The 25,009-nt window shown below is 42.7% G+C and overlaps 1 protein-coding gene across 14 annotated transcripts in view; it reads right to left on the bottom strand.

Annotated features, from left to right (window-relative positions):
* Nucleotides 1-25,009, bottom strand: part of LOC130276609 (cholesteryl ester transfer protein-like) — a 264,288-nt gene that overhangs the window by 78,342 nt on the left and 160,937 nt on the right. For 12 of the 14 annotated variants that reach the window (XM_056526212.1, XM_056526213.1, XM_056526208.1 and 9 more), the window contains exons 3-6: nt 22,125-22,246; nt 19,270-19,384; nt 11,731-11,859; nt 2,446-2,516 (exon numbers count right to left, since the gene is read on the bottom strand). In XM_056526212.1, the coding sequence (XP_056382187.1) occupies nt 2,446-2,516; nt 11,731-11,859; nt 19,270-19,384; nt 22,125-22,236 (427 nt within the window). In that variant the 5' untranslated portion in view covers nt 22,237-22,246. Of the gene's footprint in view, nt 1-2,445; nt 2,517-11,730; nt 11,860-19,269; nt 19,385-22,124; nt 22,247-24,230; nt 24,904-25,009 lie in introns of those variants that run through there. The other 2 variants (XM_056526215.1, XM_056526217.1) reach the window with 2 other exon arrangements.

The raw sequence follows: 25,009 nt of genomic DNA, 5'->3' as shown, positions 1-25,009 counted from the left end.
AATGCGGTGTCCCAATCAACTGGGACACGAGCGGAGGTCCTCTTACCTGCCTCCGGCGTGTCCCCTCGGCGAATAATTGCTCCAAGCCTGAGATGCAGGCTTGAGCAATCGACCGCTGATAACGCTGATCACTGCAAAGCCATGAGTTTGCAGTGAACAGTGCTGGCAATCAGTGTATGCAGTGTTATAGGTCCCTATGGGAGCTATAACACTGCAAAAAAAAAGTGTAAAAAAAAAAGATAATAAATGTGATTTAACCCTTTTCTTAATAAAAGTTCAAATCACCCCCCTTTTCCCATCAAAAAAAACACCATGTAAATAAAAATAAATATAAACATATGTGGTATCGCCGCGTGCGTAAATGTCCGATCTATAAAAAACATATCATTAATTAAACCACACGGTCAATGGCCTACGCGCAAAATTATTCCAAAGTCCAAAATACATTTTTGGTCGCTTTTCAAATCATGAAAAAATGAATAAAAAGTGATCAAAAAGTCCAAACAATACAAAAACTTCAGATCACGGCACAAAAAATGAGCCCTCATACCGCCCCATATGCAGCCAAATAAAAAAGTTATAGGGGTCAGAAAAAGACAATTTTAAACATATACATTTTTCTGCATGCAGTTATCATTTTTTACAGAAGTACAACAAAATCAAACCTATATAAGTAGGGAATCATTTTAACCGTATGGACCTACAGAATAAAGATCAGGTGTCATTTTTACCGAAAAATGTACTGCGTAGAAACGGAAGCCCCCAAAAGTTAAAAAATTGTGTTTTTTCTTCAATTTCGTCGCACAATGATTTTTTTTTCCGTTTCGCCGTAGATTTTTGGGTAAAATGACTGATGTCACTGCAAAGTAGAATTGGTGGCACAAAAAATAAGCCATAATATGGATTTTTAGGTGCAAAATTGAAAGGGTAATGATTTTAAAAGGTGAGGAGGAAAAAACGAAAGTGCAAAAACGGAAAAACCCGTGGTCCTTAAGGGGTTAACAAAGTAGTGACAAAGTGTCTGAGCACTTAGGTCAATGCAATATTTAAGTTTTTTCTTTTTTAATAAATGTGAAAGAATCTCTAAAATTCTGTTTTCAAATTCTCATTATGGGTATTGAATGCAGAATGATAAGAAACTCTTAAATTATGTTGATTAATTGTCATTGAAAGCTGTTGGAGGTAGCCAAGTGCTGTATTCTCCAGAAGCTCCTATAAACAATGAATTGAGAATTACTGCGGATGCATGATAGTCACTTTGTTCTGATTGGAGGATGGAAGGATCCATTCGCCAATCAGAACAAAGTGACTATCATGCATCCGCAGTAATTCTCAATTCATTGTTTATAGGAGCTTCTGGAGAATACAGCACTTGGCTACCTCCAACAGCTTTCAATGACAATTAATCATTGTTCATCCGGTAGACTCAGGACTCGGTCCTCGAGATTGCAGGATGTTCTAGCAGTTGGTGTAACATCCACGCTCAGACCAGACATGCTGGCCATGGGCACTCTGTCATGTCCCCACTGCCGGCGGGGCTGGGATTCGCATTGCGGAACGCTTCCGCATGCGAATCTCAGCATGTCACTCACCTCTCTGTCCTCTTAGCCCTGGTGCTTGTGCCCCCGCCTCACGCGCCGGAGCTCTCACTCTTAAAAGGCAAGTGCTCATTTAGTCAAGTGTCTACACCTGCACCCTGGTTCTTAAATATCAACTCCTCCCTTGGTTCAGTGCTGGATCTTTGGTTGTCTAATGCATTGTGAAAGTTCTGTATCTCTGTTACTGTGTACCTGTTCCTTGCTACCTTCCTACCCTGCACCTGTGTTCCTGCCCTGACCTACTGCCATCTTGCCACGTCCTGCCAGTCTCCTTCTGTGCAATGCCACCTCCCAGCTACCTGTGTGGACGAGTCGTCCCTGGGATTAGCGACTTGGGTGCCGCCTGCCACAGCAAGACCATCCTGCTTTGCGGCAGGCTCTGGTGAAAACCAGTAACACCTTAGACTCCGGTCCCTGTCACGGTTCACGTCATCATCCACACAGGCCCAGAGGATCCACCACCTGAGGTGACCATAACAGTTGGACTCATGTGGACAGGTAATAAGTCTTAATGGTGGGACAACCCTTTGTAATAGGTGCTGACGGGTGCACAGTAGCAGTTGTTGTACCTGGTATTTTCAGTTCATTCGAATGAGACAGAGCTGTAATAAACTGTATTACCAGTACACAATGAAGGGGAGATGTCACTTGCAAGAGTGTTGTGGTTCCTTCAAACAATTGATCGGTAGGAGTATTGAGAGACAGACCCCAACCATTTTAATGTTGATAGCCTATCCTGAGAATAGGCAATCAATTTTGAAGGACCAGATAACCTCTTTAAATTTCAATTATACAATTTTATTTAAGTTTATAAGGCATTTAAGGCATTTGCATAAGCTTTACTTACTAAGTCTGGTGTTCACTTGTAAATCTGTGGAAGCAACTATTTCAAAGTCAATAGACTGTTCAACCTTCACACTAAAAACAAAAGATAGTGACAGATTTTCGGTCAAACATCACTGAAATGTACATTTTACAAATAGTGTCAGATTTATTACTCTGAATTATATCTCAGGTTACAGGGCCCAAGGGTATGCTTACCTTTAAACACAATTTTAGAAATACATATATATTCATTTAATCTATTTAAAAAAGTACCCACTAATGACACAGTGAAAACGTAATATAAGAAATCTTGAAATCTTGAATTTATTGAAAAGGAAAGACTAAAATATTACATTGACATAAGTATTCAGACCCTTTACTCAGCACCATTGGGAAGTCAAGGCCCTGCCTGGACCACTCAAAGAAATTCTCTAAGTTGTCTCTAATTCACTCCTGTGTTGTCATGGCTGTGTGGTTAAGATCATTGTCTTGTTAAAAGGTGAATTGTCAGTCCAGTTTGCAATAACAATTTATCTGTACTTTGAGTGTTTCCTCCACACATGATGCTTACAATTGAAGCCAGAATTTTGTTTCTCACAGTATAAGTGTTTTTTTTTTCAAGTCTTTTAACTGATAACAGACTTCATTCTGGCCACTCTATATTGGTGGGGTGCTACAGTGATGATTGACCTTTTGGAAGTTTCTCCCATCTGCACAAAGGATCCTTGCAGCTAAGCTAGAGTGACCACTGGGTTTTTCTATTACTTAGTTTGTAGTACTGAAAAAAGAAACCAAATGGGCACAGAAAAAATATGTGGGAACTGGAGGGGGGGGGGTGATACTCAAAGGGCAATCAGAGTAACAAGCCCTGATTAAAATGCTTAAGAACATAAAAAATATATAGATGGAAAAAGTGCAAGTGCATGAAGAGTAAACAGAAAGGAAGTGGCTAGGATCATGGATGGGCATATCTACATAGCTTAAGGAAGTATCTCATGTAATCCATAGTATTGCACCAGCCCATTAGCCTATATAACCACAACTATGTGTTGCAAGTAAGATAGTTAATAGCAATTAACAAAATAAATAGCAGTGTATTTAAATAACAAATCATGTGCAAGACAACAACAGGAGAAGTTCCCAAAGTGGGAAGAAAGAAGCATGCAGAGTATAACCCCAGTTACCCACCACACCTCCGACACGTTTCACCTCACAGGCTTTGTCCAGGAGTGGTGGGCAACTGGTAAACAGGGTATTTATAATGAGATATGCCAATATAAATACTTTCCCCTCTTCTCTCCCCCCCCCCCCTTCCTGCATCCCCCCCCCTCTCTCCCTCCACCCCCTCTCCCTTTCGCTTCCCTTAAACCCCCCCCCCCTTCCTTCCCTCCTTCCTTTCTCTTCGGTTCCGACATCTCTGGATCTTGCATATAAATCAATGATATATAGATTGACTTCACACCTGTATGCAGTGAAGGACTGAGTAGAGCAGGAGAGTAGCAGCCATCTTTGTTAGGCACATGGAATTTCGCTTGTGAGCGAACATGTGCTAGACATCACAGCAGCCACAGAGGACATAGATTGTCTCAAAACCTTTGCAAGACATTTTAAAATGTCCCATAAGGTTATGTTCACACTACAGAGTGTGAACGGAATCTCCGCTCGCTGAATTCAGTGAGCGGAGATTCAAACTGGCAGCCGGCGGCGGCGGAAGGACCCCGTGGCACGGCGCCGTCACCATTGATGGCTATGCAGTGTTCGCTGACATCCGTGCAAAGAATGAACATGTTCTTTCTTTGCGCTGAAAAATTTCATCGGCGGAATTGTCCGCCGCTGAAATTCCGCACTGTGAACGGGTCTCGCGGAGACCCATTCACACTAATGTTAAGTTCACACTGCGGAATTCCCTAACTGTGATGATTCCTTACTTCAGGTACGCGGAATTGACCGAGTATATGTCGAAATCCACAGTGGCGACTGGAAATACGCACTGGCAAGGAAGGAAATGATATGGATTGAGAAACTCTACGCACGGATACTTCATGGCCTTATTGAATACAGCTTCATTGCCTTTCTATGAAAAAAATGGTAAGTACTGTTAACTATACAACCAACTCCTCAGTAGTCTCCGCTCCATCGGTCTCAAGGACTCTGCTCTCTCCTGGTTTTCCTCCTATCTCTCTGGTCGCTCCTTTAGCGTCTCGTTTTCTGGCTCTACTTCTTCTCCTCTTCCCCTTGCTGTCAGGGTTCCCCAGGGATCGGTCCTGAGTCCTCTGCTCTTTTCACTCTACACATCCCCCATTGGAAAAACAATCAGTAGATTTGGTTTCCAGTACCACCTCTATGCTGATGACACCCAACTCTATACCTCTTCCTCCTCGCTGTCTTGGAGTTATACTTGACTCTGATCTGTCTTTCACTTCCCATATTCAGTCCCTTTCACGTTCTTGTCACCTGCATCTCAAAAACATTTCCAGAATCCGCCCGTTTCTCACTACTGAATGACACACAAAGCCCTCCACAATGCTGCACCTCCCTACATCTCCTCTCTCATCTCTGTCTACCATCCTACACGTTCTCTCCGATCTGATAATGATCTCACACTAACATCTTCTATAATCCGAACTTCTCACTCCCGTCGCCAAGACTTGACTCGTGCTGCACCGATTCTCTGGAATGCTATCCCTCAATCCCTCAGACTTAACAACAACATCCATAGTTTCAAACGTGGCCTGAAAACACATCTCTTCAGACAGGCCTATAACATTCTTTAATTGGCCCCAACATATCCTCAACATATCCCCACACCTTTTGTTTGAATAGTTATTGTGTAATATTATGTCTGATACTTGTCTTTGTTTGTACCCCATAATTGTAAGTGCTGCGGAATCTGTAGGCGCTATATAAATAAATAATTATTATTATAGCTTATTTTTTTCTTTCTTTCCCCTCTCTACTCTCCCCCTGCACCCCACCCCCCAATGTCTTCACTCATTTTTTTACTTTTCCTCTAATTTATATATTTCAATAAATCAGCACTGCCCAGTCATTTTTATCCTGTTATATATTTTTTTTCACTTTCCCTCATTTTTACCCTCCCTTGTTATGTTCTTAAGCATGCTATACAGGGCTTATTACTCTGATTGACATAGAGTATTAACCCCTCCCCCAGTTCCCACATCTTTTTTCTGTGCCCATTGCTGTATGTATCATTTTATGTATGTTATGTTTAAACTAATAAAATTAAGTGATTTTATCATGATCCTATGGTCTTCATAGTGGTTTGGTTTCTTTTTTGGTACTATATTTGCTTGATACCACCTGACCTTTTGTACATATACATTGGAATACACCTAGCTTCTCACCTCCCGGATAGGTGTTCTTTATTACTTAGTTTGGGGGAGTGGTCTGCTTTAGGAAAAGTCCTGGTTGTTCCAAATGAATTCCATTTTTATGGAGGCCATTGTTCCTTTGGGAACTTTTAGTGCAGCAGAATTTTTTGTTTTGTACCCTTCTTTATATGCGTGCATCCACACAATCCTGTCTCTGAGCTCTACAGGCACTTCTTTCCATCGAATGGTTTGGTTTTTGGTCTGATATGCATTGCCAGCTTTATAGACAGGGCTGTGTCTTTACAAATCCTGTCAAATCAATCTGAATTTAAAACAGGTGACTCCAATTAAGGTGTAGACACATCTCAAAGATGAGCAAGAGAAATTAGAGGCCCCAGATTTAAATATAATTAAAATATATAAAGAAAGCGTCAATGTGAAATTTGTTATTCCATTTTTTTTAATTAGTAAAATTCTTGTTTTGCGTTCTCATTATGGGTCCATTGAGCACAGATTAATAAAGGAAAACATATTTTTTTGTTTATTTTAGCACAAAGCCGCAACATAACAAAAGACAAAAGATTTTCAAAATGCATTGTAATATACTGTCTGTCTATGGTATTGTATAGAGATGAGAGAACTTTTCAAAAATTCGATCCAGTCGATTTGCTGAATTTTTTCGAAAAGTTTGTTTTGGGTCAAATACATTTGGGGCAAAACTGTATTAAAAATGGCTATTTCTGGCCTACAGAGAGCCCAAATAGGGGAGTAGAACACTTTGCCTTGCTGTAACACGCATAGGGAGTGTGTTGGGTTAGTGAAATCATACTGTTATTCATTATGACATGCAGATTACAGGCATTGCCATTTTAATCACTGCTGCAGAGCATCTATCTGGCAGCAGGGAGACCATAAGGTGTTAAAATTGAAGAGGATGAAGAGATCTTTTATGTCATATTTAATGTAATTTGATGTGAAAATTACATTTTTTCATTACCCATTCTGGTGAACATCGAGCTGGCGGTCATCCGCCAGGCGAGATACCACCTGTTCCAACCCCTGCCTCTCAGTGCCCCTCTGATTATGAAAGTATGAATGTTTCATTTAATCAGTTAGGGTTCATTGCTATTGCTCCAACATGTTTCATTTGATTCTTGTGATAATTCCACAGGTAATATGATGTCGATGGGCAAAGGGCCTTAGTCTTGATAAAATTACAACCCCTAAGATTAAAAGATGAATGTTGAAATCTCTATTGAAGATGTACGTTAGCTAGTTCTACCATCCAAAAATATAAGGCCCAAGCCCAACAGCATACGTAAGCCAAGTAGTTCCTGAAAGACACAGTCATGAAAAGGCATCAGCAGTACACAAGAGGATTTCATAACCCCTAAGATTGAAAGATCAATGTGGAAATCTGTATTAAGCATGTATGTAAGCTAGTGCTAAACATCAAAAAATGTAAAGCCCAAGCCCAGAAGCATCATTAAGACAAGTAGTTCCTGAAACACACAGTAAGGAGCAGGCTTCAGCAGTACACCAGAGGGTTTCAGAACCCCTAAGATTGAAAGATCAATGTGGAAATCTCTATTGAAGATGTATGTTAGTTCCTGAAAGACACAGTCATGAAAAGGCATCAACAGTACACAAGAGGATTTCATAACCCCTAGGAATGAAAGATCAATGTGGAAATCTGCATTAAGCATGTATTAAGCTAGTGCTAAACATCCAAAAATGTAAGGTCCAAGCCCAGAAGCATCAATAAGCCAAGTAGTTCATGAAACACACAGTCAGGAGCAGGCATTAGCAGTACACCAGAGGGTTTCATAACCTCTAAGATTGAAAGATTAATGTTGAGATTTCAGTTAAGCATGTATTTAGCTAGTGCTAGACATCCAAAAAATTTAAGGCCCAAGCCCAGAAGCATCCTTAAGCAGAGTAGTTCCTGAAACACACAGTCAGGAGCAGGCATCAGCAGTACACCAGAGGGTTTCATAACCCCTAAGATTAACAGGTCAATGTAGAAAACTCTATTAAGCATGTATGTAAGCTAGTGCTAACATCACAAAATTTAAGGCCCAAGCCCAGAAGCATCAGTAAGCCAAATAATTCCTGAAAGACACAGGAGCAGTCAGGAGCAGGCATCCGCAGTACCCAAGAGGGTTTCATAAACCCTAACATTGAAAGATCAAGCTTGAAATCTCAATTAAGCATTTATGTTAGCTAGTGCTACCATAACATATTTGGAGTTAATATCCTAGTCCCAGCAGCATCAGAAAACAATATTTTGGCTGAATGAGACAGCATGGAGGTGTGGAAAGCATAAGGAGCCCATATAGTGTCTGAATGGTACAGCCTGAAGGTGGCTGAAGCATGAGGAGACCATATAGTGGCTGAATGGCACAGCCAGGAGTTGGCAGCAGCATGAGTAGACACTAGGCCTTCATAATCCAAGATTAAAAGACGAATTCAGAGATTAAACGATGAATTAAGAAATTTAAACCGAAGATTTTGGGTAGCTAGTGCTACCATAACAAAATTTTTATTCCCAGACCCAGGCCCAGCAGCAGTATAAGTAAACCATATATTGCCTGAATGACAAAGCCTGGAGTTGGCAGAAGTATGAGGAGACCATTGAAATGTATGATCTTGAAATTTAAATTTAAGATTTTGAAATTTAAATTAAGAATTGTGAAATTGAACTTTTAACTACCAGGTTTTAGTGTCCCGCGCCCCGGCATGTGGTCACAAAGGAACACATCTCACAAGGAGTCACATGTCACATGGCAGAACAATGACAGAGCCCAGAGGTGGCATCAGTAGGAGGAGACCATATAGTGGCTGAATGGCACAGCCTGGAGTTGGCGGCAGATGAGGAGACAATAGGGCCTCACAATCTCTAAGAATAAAAGATATATTGTGATATTTCCAATGAAGATGTATGGTACCCAGTGCTACCATAAACATATATAGGTAATGTCCTAGGCCCAGAAGCATCACTAAAACATGTAGTTGCTGAAAGACACAGGCAGGAGCAGGCAGCAGCAGGAGTACACAAGAGGGGTTCACAACTCCTAACATTAAAAGGTGAATGTTGAAATCTCTATTGAAGATGCATGTTAGCAAGTGTTACCATCCACAAATGTAAGGCCAAAGCCCAGCAGCATCACTAAACCATGTAGTTGCTGAATGACACAGACGGGAGCAGTCAGCAGCAGGAGTGCACAAGAGGGTTTCATAACCCCTAAGATTGAAAGATCAATGTTGAAATCTCAATTAAGCATGTATGTAAGCTAGTGCTAACATCCAAAAATGTAAGACCCAAGCCCAGCAGCATCACTAAGCCAAGTAGTTCCTGAAACACACAGCCTGGAGCAGGCATCAGCATGAGTTTACAAGAGGGCTTCACAACCCCTAACATTAAAATGTTAATGTTGAAATCGGTATAGAATATGTATGTTAGCTGATGCTAATTTCAAAAAATTTTAGGCACAGGCCCAGCAGCATCACTCAACCATATAGTTGTTGAAACACACAGCCTGGATCAGGCAGCAGCAGAAGTATACAAGTGGGCTTAATAACCCAAAACATTAAAAGGTGAATATTGAAATCTGTATAGAAGATGTATGTTAGCTAGTACTCACATCCAAAAAATTTAGGCACAGGCCCAGCAGGATCAGTAAGCCAAGTCGTTCCTGAAACACACAGCCTGGATCAGGCAGCAGGATGCGTACATAAGAGGGCTTCACAACCCCTAACATTAAAAGATCAATGTTGAAATCTTTATTGAGCATGTATGTTTGCTAGTGCTACCATAAAAAATTGTAGGTAATATCCAAGACAGTCCCAGCAGCATCAGAAATCAATATATTGGCTGAATAACACAGCCTGGGGGTGGGGAAAGCATAAGGAGCCCATATTGTGTTTCAATGGCACAGCCTGGAGGTGGCTGAAGCATGAGGAGATCATATAGTGGCTGAATGGCACAGCCTGGAGGTAGCATCAGGAGTCCTGAAAGTGAGCCTAATGCAAGGAATTTCTGAAACTGGGGACCAGCACATTAATTATGTTTTGCAGTATACATGGTAGCACAATGAGAGAGCCTGGAGGTGGTAGCATCAGCATGAGGAGAACATAGAGCAGCACAATTATAGAGCCTGGAGGTGGCAGCATCAGCACAAGGAGACCATAGAGCAGCACAATTAGAGAGCCTGGAGGTGGCAGCATCAGCATGAGGCGACTATATGGCGGCACAATGAAAGAGCCTGGAGGTGGTAGCATCCGCATGAGGAGACCTTATGGTGGCACAATGACAGAGCGTGGAGGTGGTAGCATTAGCATGAGGAGACCATAGAGCAGCAGAATGAGAGAGCCTGGAGGTGGCAGCATCAGCATGAGGAGACCATATTGCGGCACAATGACAGAGCCTGGAGGTGGTAGCAATAGCATGAGGAGACCAAAGAGCGGCACAATGACAGTGCCTGGAGGTGGCAGCAGCAGCATGAGGGCCAATGCCAACTGAGGGTTGAATGTGAGGAACCCACCGACTGTTGACTGGGGTGTCAGATGTCACTTGAGATGAAGTGGATGACCGAGTGAACCGATCAATCACGGCTGCTGGGTTGCTGGTTGTGACACGACTACTAGCAGACACCGGGAGCTCAGACCTCTCGCTGCGACTCAAGCTGCCACACACCCCTACTCTGCTGCGACCTCTGCCTGCGCCTGATGAATTTAGGCCTCTGCCACTCCTCTGTGCATGTCCTGGCAATACTCTTCCTGACATACTTATTGCGTATCTGAGGGGAGTACAATACGCTTCACTACACTTAAAACAGTATTTATCTAGAACAGCAGTAGGTGTGTACTATTGGCTGTACTTTCACAGTATCTAGGCCCTTGACAGATTAACAAGTACAAAATAGTACACTACTTAGATGTAGGTATGCAGTATACACTGATTAGGGCAGAAAAATGCGCTACAAAACACCTAAAAACCAGTATTTTTGTAAAACACCAGCCGGTGAGTACTTTAGCTTGGACTTTCACAGTATGTAGGCTCTTGACAGATTAACAGGTACAAAATGGTACACTACTTAGATGTACGTATGTGGTATGCACTTATGAGGGCTGAAAAATGCGCTACAATGCTCCTAAAAACTCTGTATTTTTTTTAAATACCAGCCGGTGATTACTTTTGGCTTTCCTTTCACAGTATGTAGGCCCTTGACAGATTAACGGGTACAAAATAGTACACTACTTAGATGTACGTATGTGGTATGCACTGATTAGGGCAGAAAAATGCTCTACAGTACACTTAAAAAAGTATCTGAGTACAACACCAGCCGATGAGTACTTTTGGCTGTCCTTTCACAGTATGTAGGCACTTGACAGATTAACAGGTAAAAAATAGTACAGTACATAGATGTACATATGCGGTATGCACTTATGAGGGCAAAAATGTGCTCCAATGAGCCTAAAATCTCTGTAATTTTTTAAAAATCTGCCCCTCTCTGATAAAATGCTGAATAAAGTGACTGGGAGATTAATGGCTGGCGTAAAAATCCTCTGTCCACAACGCTGATGTGACTATTACTGATGGCTGTCAATTATATAGGGCTGTGACATCACAGGGGTGACTGAATGCTGATAGACTGCATCCCGCTTGTGATTCTAGGTCATCACGCCTACCTCCCTTCCCGCCTTGCCTTCCCGCCTTCCCAGCATCCCCTGCCCCATGTACTGACATGTGGATCCGCCATTTAAGGTGTCCTGGAGCCTGGAATTCTGTAAAATGAAGCGATTTGCGCAATAGAATCGTGGCGATATTCGCATTTGTTGCAAATCGAATATTTCCTGAATTTCTTTACGAATTCGGGTTTGTCTGCCTCGATTCGCTCATCTCTAGTATTGTACACTAAAATGACAGTATTGTCTATTATTTAAGTATTATACAAAGCAATGTGTCTACTTACAACAGGGCCTCATATCCATAGTTCAGAGTTCCTTTGAAAGATGCACTGACGTTTTTGATCATGATTTCAAAAGCATCCTCCTTCAGCTCCACTTCACTGTTCTCCATCGACAAATCACTTATCTGGATACTGAAGCAGATACTTGTTAGTTATGGTGAAAACAAACTAAATGCGCCAGTGATGTAAAGTTTTCCTTGATGCGTAGAAAACTGAGAACGCATGCGCAGCACTCCACTGACAGCGTAGGGCTAACGTAGGCAGCATTAGTAGTGTAGCCCTGTGCATGCGCAGTTGTCCGTACCGTGCAGGGCTACCGTTAGCAACGTAGTGATAGCGTAGCAAGCAGAGCACATGCGCAGCTTTCCTCTGCTACTCAGTTAGCGTAAGGAGGCTAGAGTGTGTTAGCCCATGCACAGTTGTTCAGAGTAGTCCGTAAAAAACTGTGTGCACATGCGTACGTAGTTAGAGTAGGTGGCGTAGTGTAGCAGGCAGGGAGAGAGGGAAAGCAGCGTAGGGTTAGCTTAGTTTAACATTAGTGTAGCGTAGCTAGCTTAGATTGAAATGTAGTTAGTGTATCTTAGGTTTTATAGTTAAAGGAGGTAGGTTATAGGTTTTAAAGTAAAGAGACTACAAGTCCCAGCATGCCCAGACAGCTAAAGGTTGTCCAAGCAGGATGGGATTTGTAGTTTTACACAGGTATAGAGTAGTTAGGGTAGCGAAGTGTTAGAGCAGTCTTATCGTAGTGTTAGCAGAGTTTTGGCGTAGTTAGCCTAGCGTAGTGTTAGCACAGTCTTAGCGTTGTTAGTGCAGTCTTAGCATAGTTAGGGCAGCATAGTGTGGTGGCCCAGTGCAGGAGTTGCACCCCTGTACCCTTGCTGTCCTGTCAGGCGGACTCTATTACGGTGTCCCCTAAGTTCTCCCTTGAGCTGTGAAATATTAAAGGTTAACAAATGCCTTGTATTATCTGATGTAATGTATATACACTGCTCAAAAAAATAAAGAGAACACTAACATAACACATCCTAGATCTGAATGAATGAACTAATTGTATGAAATACTTTCGTCTTTACATAGTTGAATGTGCTGAGTCTGACAACAAAATCAAACAAAAATTATCAATGTAAATCAAATTTATCAACCCATGGAGGTCTGGATATGGAGTCACTACAAAACCACACTACATGCTGATCCACTACTGTTGTAATGTCCTTATAACAAGTCAAAAAGAGGCACAGTAGTGTGTGTGGCCTCCACATGCCTGTAAGATCTTCCTACAACGCCTGGGCATTGGTCTCCTGAGGGATGTCCTCCCAGACCTGGACTAAAGCATCCGCCAACACCTGGACACTCTGTGGTGCAACGTGGCGTTGGTGGATGGAGCAAGACATGATGTCCCAGATGTGCTCAATTCAGGTCTGGGGAACGAGCGGGCCAGTCCATAGCATCAATGCCTTCCTCTTGCAGGAACTGCTGACACACTCCAGCCACATAAGGTATAGCATTGTTTTGCATTAGGAGGAACCAAGGACTAACCGTACCAGCATATACTCTCAGAAGGGGTCTGAGGATCTCATCTCGGTACCTAATGTCAGTCAGGCTACCTCTGGCAAGCACATGGAGGACTGTGCAGCCCCCCAAAGAAATGCCACCCCACACCATTACTGACCCACTGCCAAACCGGTCATGCTGGAGGATGTTGCAGGCAGCAGAACATTCTCCATGGTGTCTCCAGACTCTGTCACGTCTGTCACCTGTACTCAGTGTGAACCTGCTTTAATCTGTGAAGAGCACAGGACGGCAGTGGTGAATTTGCCAATCTTGGTGTTCTCTGGCAAACCCCCACCTGTGGACGTCGGGCCCTCATACCACACTCATGGAGTCTGTTTCTGACCGTTTGAGTGGACACATGCACATTTGTGGCCTGGTCACTTTGCAGGGCTCTGGCAGTGCTCCTCCTTGCACAAAGGCAGAGGTAGCGGTCCTGCTGCTGGGTTGTTGCCCTCCTACTAAAAATGTTTTAACTTGTGTGTGTGTTTTTTATTAATTTACAGGCTTAGTAGTCGAAGCCGTCTTATAGACGGAGTCCATTACTAAGCTAAGGCTTAGCGTTAGCCCCAAAAACAGCTAGCGCTAACCCTCAATTTTTACTCTTGTACCCACCGCCACAGGGGTGTCGGGAAGAGCCAGTACCAACAGGCCCAGAGCATCAAAAATGGCGCTCTTGGGCCTAGGCGGTAACAGGCTGGCATTATTTAGGTTGGGGAGGGCCAGTAACAATGGTCCTCGCCCACCCTGGTAATGTCAGGCTGTTGCTGTTTGGTTGGTATCTGGCTGAAAATGAAAAGACGGGGAACCATACACATTTTTTTGTTTATTTTTTTTGCAGCAGAAAGTCCATGCGGAATTATTACTACTTGCGCTCTGGCCGCGCATGGCGGCCGCGAGCGCATGGTCTCTGCATGCGAGTCCCTGCCCGTCGCTTACCCTGCTCCCCTGCTTCCTCCTGCTCTGTGTCTCAGCACTATAATTGTATGCACCTGTACAGCACTTTATAAAGTTGTTGCACCTCCCACACCCCCCTGCTGGATCTTCAGTGCCATTTGCCTGAGAGAAAGCGTACCCTATTGCCTGTTTGCCATACCCGTGTACCCAGACCTTTCCGCTACGTTTACTGACTACGAACCTTTGCCGCCTGCCTTGACCTTCTGCTACGTTGACTACGCCTCCATCTCATCCTCCTGTACCTCATCTTGCCCGGTTACCTGTGTTGTCGAGCCGTATTGAGGGTAGCAACCTGGGTGTTGCCTGCCGCAGCAAATCCATTCTGCTTTGCGGCGGGCTCTGGTGTAGACTAGCGGCACCTTTGACTCCGCTCCTCCGCGGTCCGAGTCATCTGCCACACAGGTAGAGGATCCACATCTTGTTCCAGACTGCCCGCATCCAGGTGCGTGACAGCAAGATCCGGCCATGGATCCAACTGGGGTTCCTCTGCCTGATTCGGATCTTGCATCAGTCGTGGCGCTTCAGTCCCAGCAGTTGGCCCAGCAGCTCAACCAGCTTTCTCCCATGATGCAGCAGCTGCTCTCGGCCCAGCAGAATCCTCCACAGCCTCCTCCAGCTCCTGTACAGCCTCCCGCTGCTGCAGTTTCCTGCGGTTCGAAACTCCGTCTGTCGCTTCTGGAGAAGTTTGAGCGAGATCTCAAGACTTGTCGGGGTTTCGCGACACAGTGCTCGATGCACTTGGAACTCATGGTGGACCAGTTCTCCACAGAGCGAGCAAAGGTGGCCTTCGTCATAAGTCTCCTGTCTGGTAGGGCCTTGGCCTGGGCTACTCCACTATGGGATCGCAGTGATGCTATCACTAATAACCTCCAGGTGTTCCTGATGGAATTTCGCACAGTTTTTGAAGAACCTGCCCAAGCTTCCTCCGCTGAGACGGCATTGCTGAGTCTTTCCCAGGGCAATTCCACTGTGGGCAAATATGCTCTACGGTTCTGGACCCTGGCGTCGGAGTTGTCTTGGAATAATGAAGCTCTCTACATTCAAGAGGGGATTATCTAGCCAGATAAAAGATGTCCTCGCTGCCCGGGAGTTGCCATCCAATTTGAATGAACTAATACAATTGGCATCCCGGATTGATATCTGTTTCTCTCAGAGACGTGAGGAACAACGTCAAGAAAGAGAATCAGCACGACCTTGGCGCTTTCCTCGCTTGGCTCCAGTCTTCCAGCAACCACCGCAACCTTCTACCTTGCCTCCCGCAGTGGAGGCTATGCAGGTGGATCGGTCTCGCCTTACTATGCAAGAAAGAACTCAATGCCAAGCTGAGAATCTGTGTCTCTACTGCAACAGTGCCGATCATTTCCTTAAAGATTGTCCTGTACGTCCACAGCCACAGGGAAACGCTCGCACCTAGGGTTCGTTGGAGAGGCCTCCCTAGGTGTGAATTTCTCCTCTCCACGTTTAAATTTGACAGTCCAGCTCCTTCTTCCCTCCAAAGAGATCATCTCCGTTCTGGCCTTCCTGGACTCTGGCTCTGCGGGAAACTTTATCGATGCCTCCCTTGTGCATAAGTATCGTCTGCCTGTGTACCGCCTACAGAAACCCCTGTACATCTCTACGGTCAATGGAGAAAGACTGGACTGTACCATGCTTTACCGCACAGAACCCCTGTCTATGCAGGTCGGCGTTTCTCATAAGGAGAACTTGTCCTTCTACGTACTCCCATACTGTACTTCTCCTCTCCTGCTTGGTCTTCCTTGGTTACAGCTCCATTCCCCACAGCTGGATTGGAAAACTGGAGAAGTCCTACGTTGGGGTACACATTGTAATACTCACTGTATCCATGTACGTGTTACTAAATTAAAACCAGCTTCTGGTCCTCTGCCTGGTCTGCCTGCTTTTCTTCAGGACTTTGTGGACGTTTTCAGCGAAAAGCAAGCTGAAGTATTGCCTCCACATCGCCCCTACGATTGCCCTATAGACTTACAGCCCGACCCCACTTCTCCCAGAGGCAGAATTTACCCCTTGTCTGTTCCAGAAACCCAGGCCATGGCAGACAACATCCAAGAAAATCTGCGCAAGGGGTTTATCCGAAAGTCCTCTTCACCTGCCGGGGCAGGGTTCTTCTTCGTTGAAAAAAAAGACGGTTCTTTACGACCTTGTATTGACTATCGTGGATCAAATAAAATTACTGTAAAGAACCGTTATCCGCTACCCCTAATCTCGAAATTATAAGAGGTGCCAAAATCTTCTCAAAACTTGATCTGCGGGGGGCATTTAATTTGATTCGCATCCGTAAAGGGGATGAATGGAAGACCGCTTTTAATACTCGAGATGGACATTTTGAGTATCTTGTCATGCCGTTTGGACTCTGTAATGCTCCAGCAGTCTTTCAGTAGTTCGTCAACGACATTTTTCGTGATCTTCTATACACCTGTGTCGTAGTCTATTTGGATGACATACTCATTTATTCGTCCAATCCTCAATCTCATCGCTCTCATCTCCGCCAAGTCTTACAGCGTCTCTGAGAAAATCGTCTTTATGCCAAACTGGAGAAATGTACTTTTGAGAAAACCAGTCTTCCTTTCTTGGGCTATATTGTTACAAGTGAAGGTCTCCAGATGGATCCCAACAAGTTGTCCGCTGTTCTAGACTGGCCTAAACCTTCTGGTCTGAAGGCGACCCAGCGTTTCCTTGGTTTTGTCAACTACTATCGGCAATTTATACCTCACTACTCTACTCTGGTAGCTCCCATCTTTTCTCTTACCAAGAAGACTGCTAACCCCAGAGTGTGGACACCAGAGGCTGTAGAAGCTTTCAAACAGTTGAAGTCCGCCTTTGCTTCTGCTCCTGTTTTGTATTGTAACTTTTGGGGGCTTCCGATTCTACACAGTACATTTTTCGGTAAAAATTACACCTTATCTTTATTCTGTAGGTCCATATGATTAAAATGATACCCTACTGATGTAGGATTGATTTTGTCGTACTTCTGAAAAAAATCATAACTACATGCAGGAAAATGTGTACATTTAAAATTGTCTTCTTCTGACCCCTATAACTTTTTTATTTTTCTGCGTATGGGGTGGTATGAGGGCTCATTTTTTGCGCTGTGATCTAAAGTTTTTAGCGGTACCATTTTTGTATTGATCAGACTTATTGATCATTTCTTCATTACTTAATTTTTATGATATAAAAAGGGACCAAAAATTCTCTATTTTGGACTTTTTTTGCACATACGCCATTGACCATGCGTTTTTTAAATTAATTATATATTTTTATAAATCGGACATTTCCGCACATGGGGATAACACATATGTTTCATTTTATTTTTATTTAAACTTTTTTTTTTTTTATGGGAAAAGGGGGGGTGATTCAAACTTTTATTAGGGAAGGGGTTAAATGATCTTTATTCACTTTTTTTTTGCAGTGTTAACATTGATCGATGATTCTGCCGCTTGACTGTTAATGCTTGATCTCAGGCACTGAGCAGTCATTCGGCGATCGGACACCAGGAGGCAGGTAAGGGACCCTCCTCGTGTCCTACAGCTGTTTGGGATGCCGCGATTTCACTGCGGCAATCCCGAACAGCCCGATGAGCTATCTGGCAATAGTTTAGTTTCCCTTTAGATGCAGCAATCAACTTTGAATGCCGCATCTAAAGGGTTAATAGCGTGTGGCACCGCGATCAGTGCCTTGCGCTATTAGCCACGGGTCCTGGCCCGACCCGCTATGAATGGGAGTGGGAGTACTGTACCGGTACGTCATGGGTCCTTAAGAGGTTAAAGGGGTACTCCGGTGGAAAACTTTATTTTAAGTTTATTTTAAATTAAGATGTTTTAATAGAAGTAATTTACAAATCAGTTTAACTTTCTGGCACCAGTTGGTTAAAAAAAAAAGTTTTCCACAGGAGTACCCCTTTAAAACTAAGCTTTCAGTTTAATGTATCTTCCACTAGATGTCAGTACTATTGTGAGTGAAACCTTTTTCTCATCACTATTTACAGTAATGGGGAAAGGTTTATGCAGTAATATCAGGAAGTATAACTTTACTGAGAGAGTAGTGGATGCGTGGAATAGCCTTCCTGCACAAGTGGTAGCTGCAGATACAGTAAAGGAGTTTAAGCATGCATAGGATAAGCATAAGGCTATCCTTCATATAAGATAGAGACAAGGACTATTCATAGTATTCAGAATAATGGGCATACTGGATGGGCCAAATGGTTCTTATCTGCCAACACATTCTATATTTCTATGTACATACTGTACAGACTTGGGTTTTATATACCAGTGCCCTCACACATGCAAGATTATTAGGCTATGTTCACACTGCCGCTCTGCTCTGCTTAAGGGAACTCCGTCACTTAGTCTGTTAGGACAGGAGTTAGATGGAGAAAAAAATTCTGCACATCTGATCTTATTTCTCCACTTAACTCCTGTAAAATGCTGTATGCCCACCGGACCACATTTAGGTCAATGGGATCAGGAGGACCTGGCCATGTCAGTTGTGCTCTGACCCATTCAGGGTCTGTTTGGAGCAAAAAAAAAAAAAAAAAAAAAAGACCTAAACGGGCCCGGAACAGGTCAGAGCACATTAGTAGTATGAACAGAGCCTTAGACCTCCCATATATAGATGCTGTATATTAGGAAATTACATAGTGCAAAATGTACGAAATATATCTAAACTGAAGTGACTCAGTACCCAGTGCAGTCCATTCTGTGGTGGTACAGGTCCCTATAATTTCTGTGTGGGCCGCTGTTTTAAAGGAGGGACTCCTCCCTTAATATTTATATTTAATTATGATAGTTCAATTGGTCATAGTGTATTCTAAAACACAATTCCTCTTCAAATTAGGATGTGTGCTTGCTGTCAATGAATGTTAAAAGTCTCATTTACATTTTGAGGTTGAAACAGTATTCCAGTTTAGCTCTGCTCACAAAGTGGATAGTGTGACCCAATATAGCCACTGAGTGTTGAATGTGCTGTATTGTATGTGTATCTTTCAGTAAAAAAAGAATTATGTAATACTGTGGTTCTCACTTAGTTAAACAATAGGTCACTTTCCCCAAAAAGCTGACAGATTTTTCTCCATTGATGTCCGGAAAACGTGCATGTCTGAAGGCGGCCTGGATAACTTCTGTAGTCTTTTCATTCACTGGAAAAGCACATGTAGATGTTAAACCATCAATAATGAATAAAGGTACACACAGTATTATTAAGCCTAATATAAAAAGGAGCTGTAGACGGATAACATATAGCTAAACCATTAGATAGATCCGTATAGATTCCATATGTTGTCTCCTCCTTTACATATTTTACACCAAAAGAAGGAAGAAGAATTAGCCATGGGGCGCAGTTTCCTTATTCTTAGAAAGGAATAAGGGAACTGCCACAAGCTTTGCTCTCCAGAGATCAGGTCTGGAAGTGTATAGGTATATTATTATAATAATATATTATCAGGGTGTGGTGTATAGAAGTGGGTGTAAATTATAAGGAGGTGTAAGCAGTAAATTCACTGTTTTATGCTTCTGCCGTTTCCTGTCAGTCAACCAGAGCCTTCTGTAATAGCCATGTCACAACTTTCTGCCCATACATCGCCATGTGAATGGTTACCAGGCTTACATCACTTATAATGACAAAGGAAAGATGCACCAGCCATATGTTCTCTGCAGGGGAAGTGTAATATTACGTTTTCACCATAAAAAAAAAAGCCAGCAAATAATTTATGTTAATACCAAATCTGACAGAGCGTCTGTCCTGGTTTATTGAGGAAAACCCCCTTCACATTCATTGTATACGGACACGTGTCTACCTGAAATAACCCAGTAAATGCAACACACTGAGGATCATAGTGCAGGAGGGGTTGTTCCCGGAAAGCTTTGTCCATGTGATATTTTAAGATAAATATTAAATGTAGCACAAGTTTATCTGTGGCTTAGACTAAACCTCTGGTAAATACATTTCAGTACACGTGCCTGCAGTCTGTACACTAAGAAATATAAGCTGACAGGTGTATCCTAGAAGCAGTTTCAGAATGTTATGTAAGGGACAAGTTTCTATTAGGTTAACTCAGCGCTGGTGCAAGGATTTTTTCCACCCTAGGCAAAAGCTTATTTTTCCGCTCTTTGTCCCCGTCCATTGCCTCTGCCCTATGACAAGCCCCACCTTACTACTGGGGTGACACACTGTAACAAACCTCCCCCTCATGGGGCGGATGTATGGAGGCGTGTGCAATGTCAGGATGCATGACGGACCTGACCTGCCTTTCTGGCCATTATTTTTGGTACTGGTGGGGGGGGGGGGGGGTTTCAACGGTGCACTGGCTGGGCAGGTGCTTCAGATGAGTGGCAGGTGCTTTGGATGCTGGCTACTAACTTTCATGCAGGGGGCCGAGCAGTGCCCCCATGAAGAGGGCGCTCTAGCTATTATGTTTATAAGCAGAACCGGCCCTGGGTTAACTTATGCCAATGCCGCTCTGTTCCTGACTCAACCCTGCGCTGGGAGGTATTTCTTGGCTGCAGTGATGACATGCCAGTGTACCTACATGACCTGTTACGTGGGTACACTTTAATGCCGCAGCACAGTGTACTCAGACCTGCAGGGAAAACCGGAGCCGCATTGCTACATCTATCAGTAATTGATGTTTTGCTGTATTATGCCACTTCCCCCTTTCCACAATGTCTTTAGAAAATCTTGGAAAACCCATTAGGCATTAGCTTTGAGATCCCTGTTAGATGACTATTACATCATAATAAATCCATTAGACAAACAAGATTTAATTATCATAATGGTGTTATAAATCATTAGACAGACAGAAAAACAAAAAAATGGATTATGAGAGTAATAATCCTACAAAAATCCACAACATATTGGTGGACCCCCCGCCCCAGGTCAGGACGTCATGCCATCAATTCGTTCTGCTTTATCTACCATACACAGTTTTGAGAAAGCCCTTATTGCACTAGAAGCTATTTTTTGAGTGTAATAGGTAAAATTGGGTACCCACATTTGTACCATATGACATATATTTAATTTTCCAGGACAGATACTTCCTGCAAAGATGAGTATCACAAGGAAGGACCCATGTAAATATTCAAATATTCATAATTTCAGAATTCCAAAATTACCCATTGGTAAATAAATACCCTAATTTACCCTTCACCAAATAATTCTTAACCTAAAATGTTGTTTATACCACAAATACAGTGAGGGTTCAGTATATTAAATAGATAGGTTCAATTCAAGTATAACTCTTCCACCTGGCATTTGAGAAGGGATAAGACACTAAGGGTGCATTCCCACACACACAGGATCCGCTGCAGATTTGAATTTGTACAATACACAGTTGCGGATTGCAAATTGGAAAATCTGCAATAACGGATCGAGCATGATCCAATAGTGATTCTTAATCACAGGGTTATTCTCACAAAAAAAACCTGTCCCAACATGTTTCACCATATCTAAAAGACAATTGCACATGATGCACCGATGCCTTTAACTGGGGGGGGGGGGAGATAATGGAACATTTCTTTTAAATTTAGGTTTATATATGTTTGCACAAAGCAGACTTGTTAAATAAATATGTGATTCGTGCATCTGAATTCAACGTGTGTGTGTGTGTGGTTTTTTTAAAAACTGAATTTACAGATATTTTTATATTATCATTTTTTTTTTTCCCAGTGGCAAGTGACAGGGAAAAAGTAGTCATTTAGCTGTAGCCAATGACCTCTTATTTCTAATGTTATTATTTACAGACTTTAAAAAATCTGAGATAGTTAAAAAGTTATACACAATCTAATAAAATCAGCTTGTCTACCATAGATATAGAGGACTTTAAATAGCCTATGAGATGAGATGGAACATGAAAGGTTCTTACAGATGAAGCAATAACTTACACATTAGTGCTGCTGGCTTTGTCAACCTGCAGACTATGCCAGTCTTTTGGGGGGACTCGCAGGCTGATGAAATTCTCAGAAAGTAGATGGAGAAGAGGATCACTGGCCACATGGTGATGGTCCTGCACATAGAATACTAGTGAGATCTGGTTCTTGGTTCTACAAATTTACATAAAGAAACAAAAAGGCACAGAAAGCTGCACATTCTCTGAACATCCTCATTTTCCTTTGTGTTGAGAAATGGACACAGGGTTATCCATTTGTTAAAATTGCTGGAAATGGGCCACAAACGGTGAGATAGAGAAATGTCACCTTTTAAGGTTAACAACCAAGCTACAAAAGTTAATGGGAAAATGGCAGCAGATAATTTTTCCTAGAATTTTTTGGAACACAGTGCTCTCTGCTGACATCATGACCACAGTGCTCTCTGCTGACATCTCTGTCCATTTTAGGAACTGTCCAGAGCAGCATATGTTTGCTATGGGGATTTTCTCCTACTCTGGACAGTTCTTAAAATGGACAGAAATGTCAGCAGAGAGCACTGTTGTCATGATGTCAGCAGAGAGCACTGTGTTCCAAAAATAAAATAATTTCCTCTGTAGTATTCAGCAGCTAATAAGTACTGGAAGAATTAAGATTTTTTAATAGAAGTAATTTACAAATCTGTTTTTTTTCCTCCTCACCTTTTAGTAGCCATAACTATTTTGTTTTTCTATCCCCAGACCCATGTGAGGGCTTTTTTTTTTTTCTGAGTGGGACCAATTGTACTTTGTAATAATACCGTTCACTTTTTTCCATAAAAAGTAGGCTTTAACCTCTTAAGGACCCAGGACATATGGGTACGTCCTGGGTCCCGGTCCTGCGATATAACGCGGGGTCACACTGTGACCCCGCATCATATTGCGGCGGGCCCGGTGTCATAGTGAAGCCAGGACCCGCCTCTAATAGCACGCGGCACTGATCACGGTGCCACGCGCTATTAACCCTTTAGGCGCACGCTCAAAGCTGAGCCGCGTGGCTAAAAACGAAAGTGAAAGTTGCCGTTAGCTCAGGGAGCTGTTCGGAATTGCCACGGTATAATCGCTGCATCCCGAACAGCTGTAGCACAGGAGGAGGTCTTCTTACCTTCTCCTGCACTGTCCGATCGCCGATTGAATGCTTCATGCCTGAGATCGCCGAAAACACTGATTGATCCATTCCTATGGGGATGCATCAATCAGTGTAAAAGATCAGTTAATAATAATATTGCATAAGAAAAGTGTAAAAAAATCATTAACCCTTTCAATTATCCCTTCCCCTAATAAAAGTTTGAATCACCCGGCATTTCCAAGAAAAAAAAAACACAGTGTAAATAAAAATAAACATATCTGGTATCGTCGCATGCGGAAATGTCCGAATTATAAAAATATACCGCTTTTTAAACCGCACATTCAATGGAGTGCGCGCAAAAAAATTCCAAAGTCCAAAATAGCGCATTTAGGATCACTTTTTATACCACAAAAAAGTGAATAAAAAGTGATCAAAAAGATCAGAATAAAAATGGTACCGCTAAAAACTTCAGATCACGGCGCAAAAAATGAGCCCTCATTGCGCCCTGAACACAGAAAAATAAAAAAGTTATAGGGGTCAGAAGATGACCATTTTAAACGTATAAATTTTCCTGCATGTATTCATGATTTTTTTCTGAAGTGATACAAAATCAAACCTATACAAGTAGGGTATCATTTTAACTGTATGTACCTACAGAATAAAAATAAGGTATCATTTTTGCCAAAAAATGTACTGCGTAAAAACGGAAGCCCCCAAAACTTACAAAATAGTGTTTTTTCATGAATTTTGTCGCACATTGTTTTTTTTTCCCGTTTCACCGTACATATTTATGTAAAATGACTAATGTCATTACAAAGTAGAATTAGTGACGCAAAAAATAAGCCATCATATAGAATTTTAGGTGAAAATTGTAAAGAGTTATGATTTTTTAAAGTTAAGGAGGAAAAATTGAAAATGAAAAAACGGAAAAAGCCCGGGTCCTTAAGGGGTTAAACTATTCTAGGTTTATGTCAAGAAGATATAGATCTGGTTGGATTGGCTTGGTGTTGATGAGACCTTCAGATAACTCTTGTCAGCTTCAGGTTGAGGAGACTGAGGTACAATTGGCTGTCCTGAAACACCAGGTTGTGCCTAAGGGGGAGAATCCAGACGTGTCCCTGACTCCACTGCTAAAGTTCCTCACATCTGCACGATCTACAGAATTTTTCTGGATTTAGAAATAATTCTCTGGGCACTGTTAAGCCTCTGTTTAAAGCGCAGCTATCATGAACGTGGGGCTATATAACCTACACACAACCTTTGTACTATGTGCAGATTGTGTCTACAGTAATGTTTATAGTTCTCTCTGCTTTTATCACCCCCAAAAAACGTTTTTGATAGCAAGCACACACAGTCGGATAGGCGTGGCGCAAGGTTCGCTATGCCCCGCCGCCGACACCCTATCCCCTGTATGTCAGCACTGGGACCACTGTGTGATTATCCGCTCTCTGCTGCTAGCACTGCGTAGGCGCACTGAGGAGGCATGCGGCAGGAGCAAGCGCTTGCCAGGATAACATGCTGCACACACACGGAGGATAAGCTAAGATGCGCATGCGCTGGGACCTGTGTGTCAATCACACAGTGGTCCCAGCGCTGACGTACAGGGGATAGGCGTGTCGGCGGCGGGGCATAGCAAACCTTGCTAGTTAAAAGCAGAGTGAACTAGCAGGTGATAAAAGCAGAGAGAACTAAGGTAAAAACACTACTGTAGACACAATGGGGGAGATTTATCAAAACCTGTCCAGAGGAAAAGTTTCTGAGTTTCCCATAGCAACCAATCAGATCGCTTCTTTCAT

The sequence above is a fragment of the Hyla sarda genome, chromosome 6 (assembly GCF_029499605.1).
Source record: "Hyla sarda isolate aHylSar1 chromosome 6, aHylSar1.hap1, whole genome shotgun sequence".
Taxonomy (NCBI): Eukaryota; Metazoa; Chordata; class Amphibia; order Anura; family Hylidae; genus Hyla; species Hyla sarda.
This window is presented reverse-complemented; position numbering and strand designations above follow the sequence as displayed.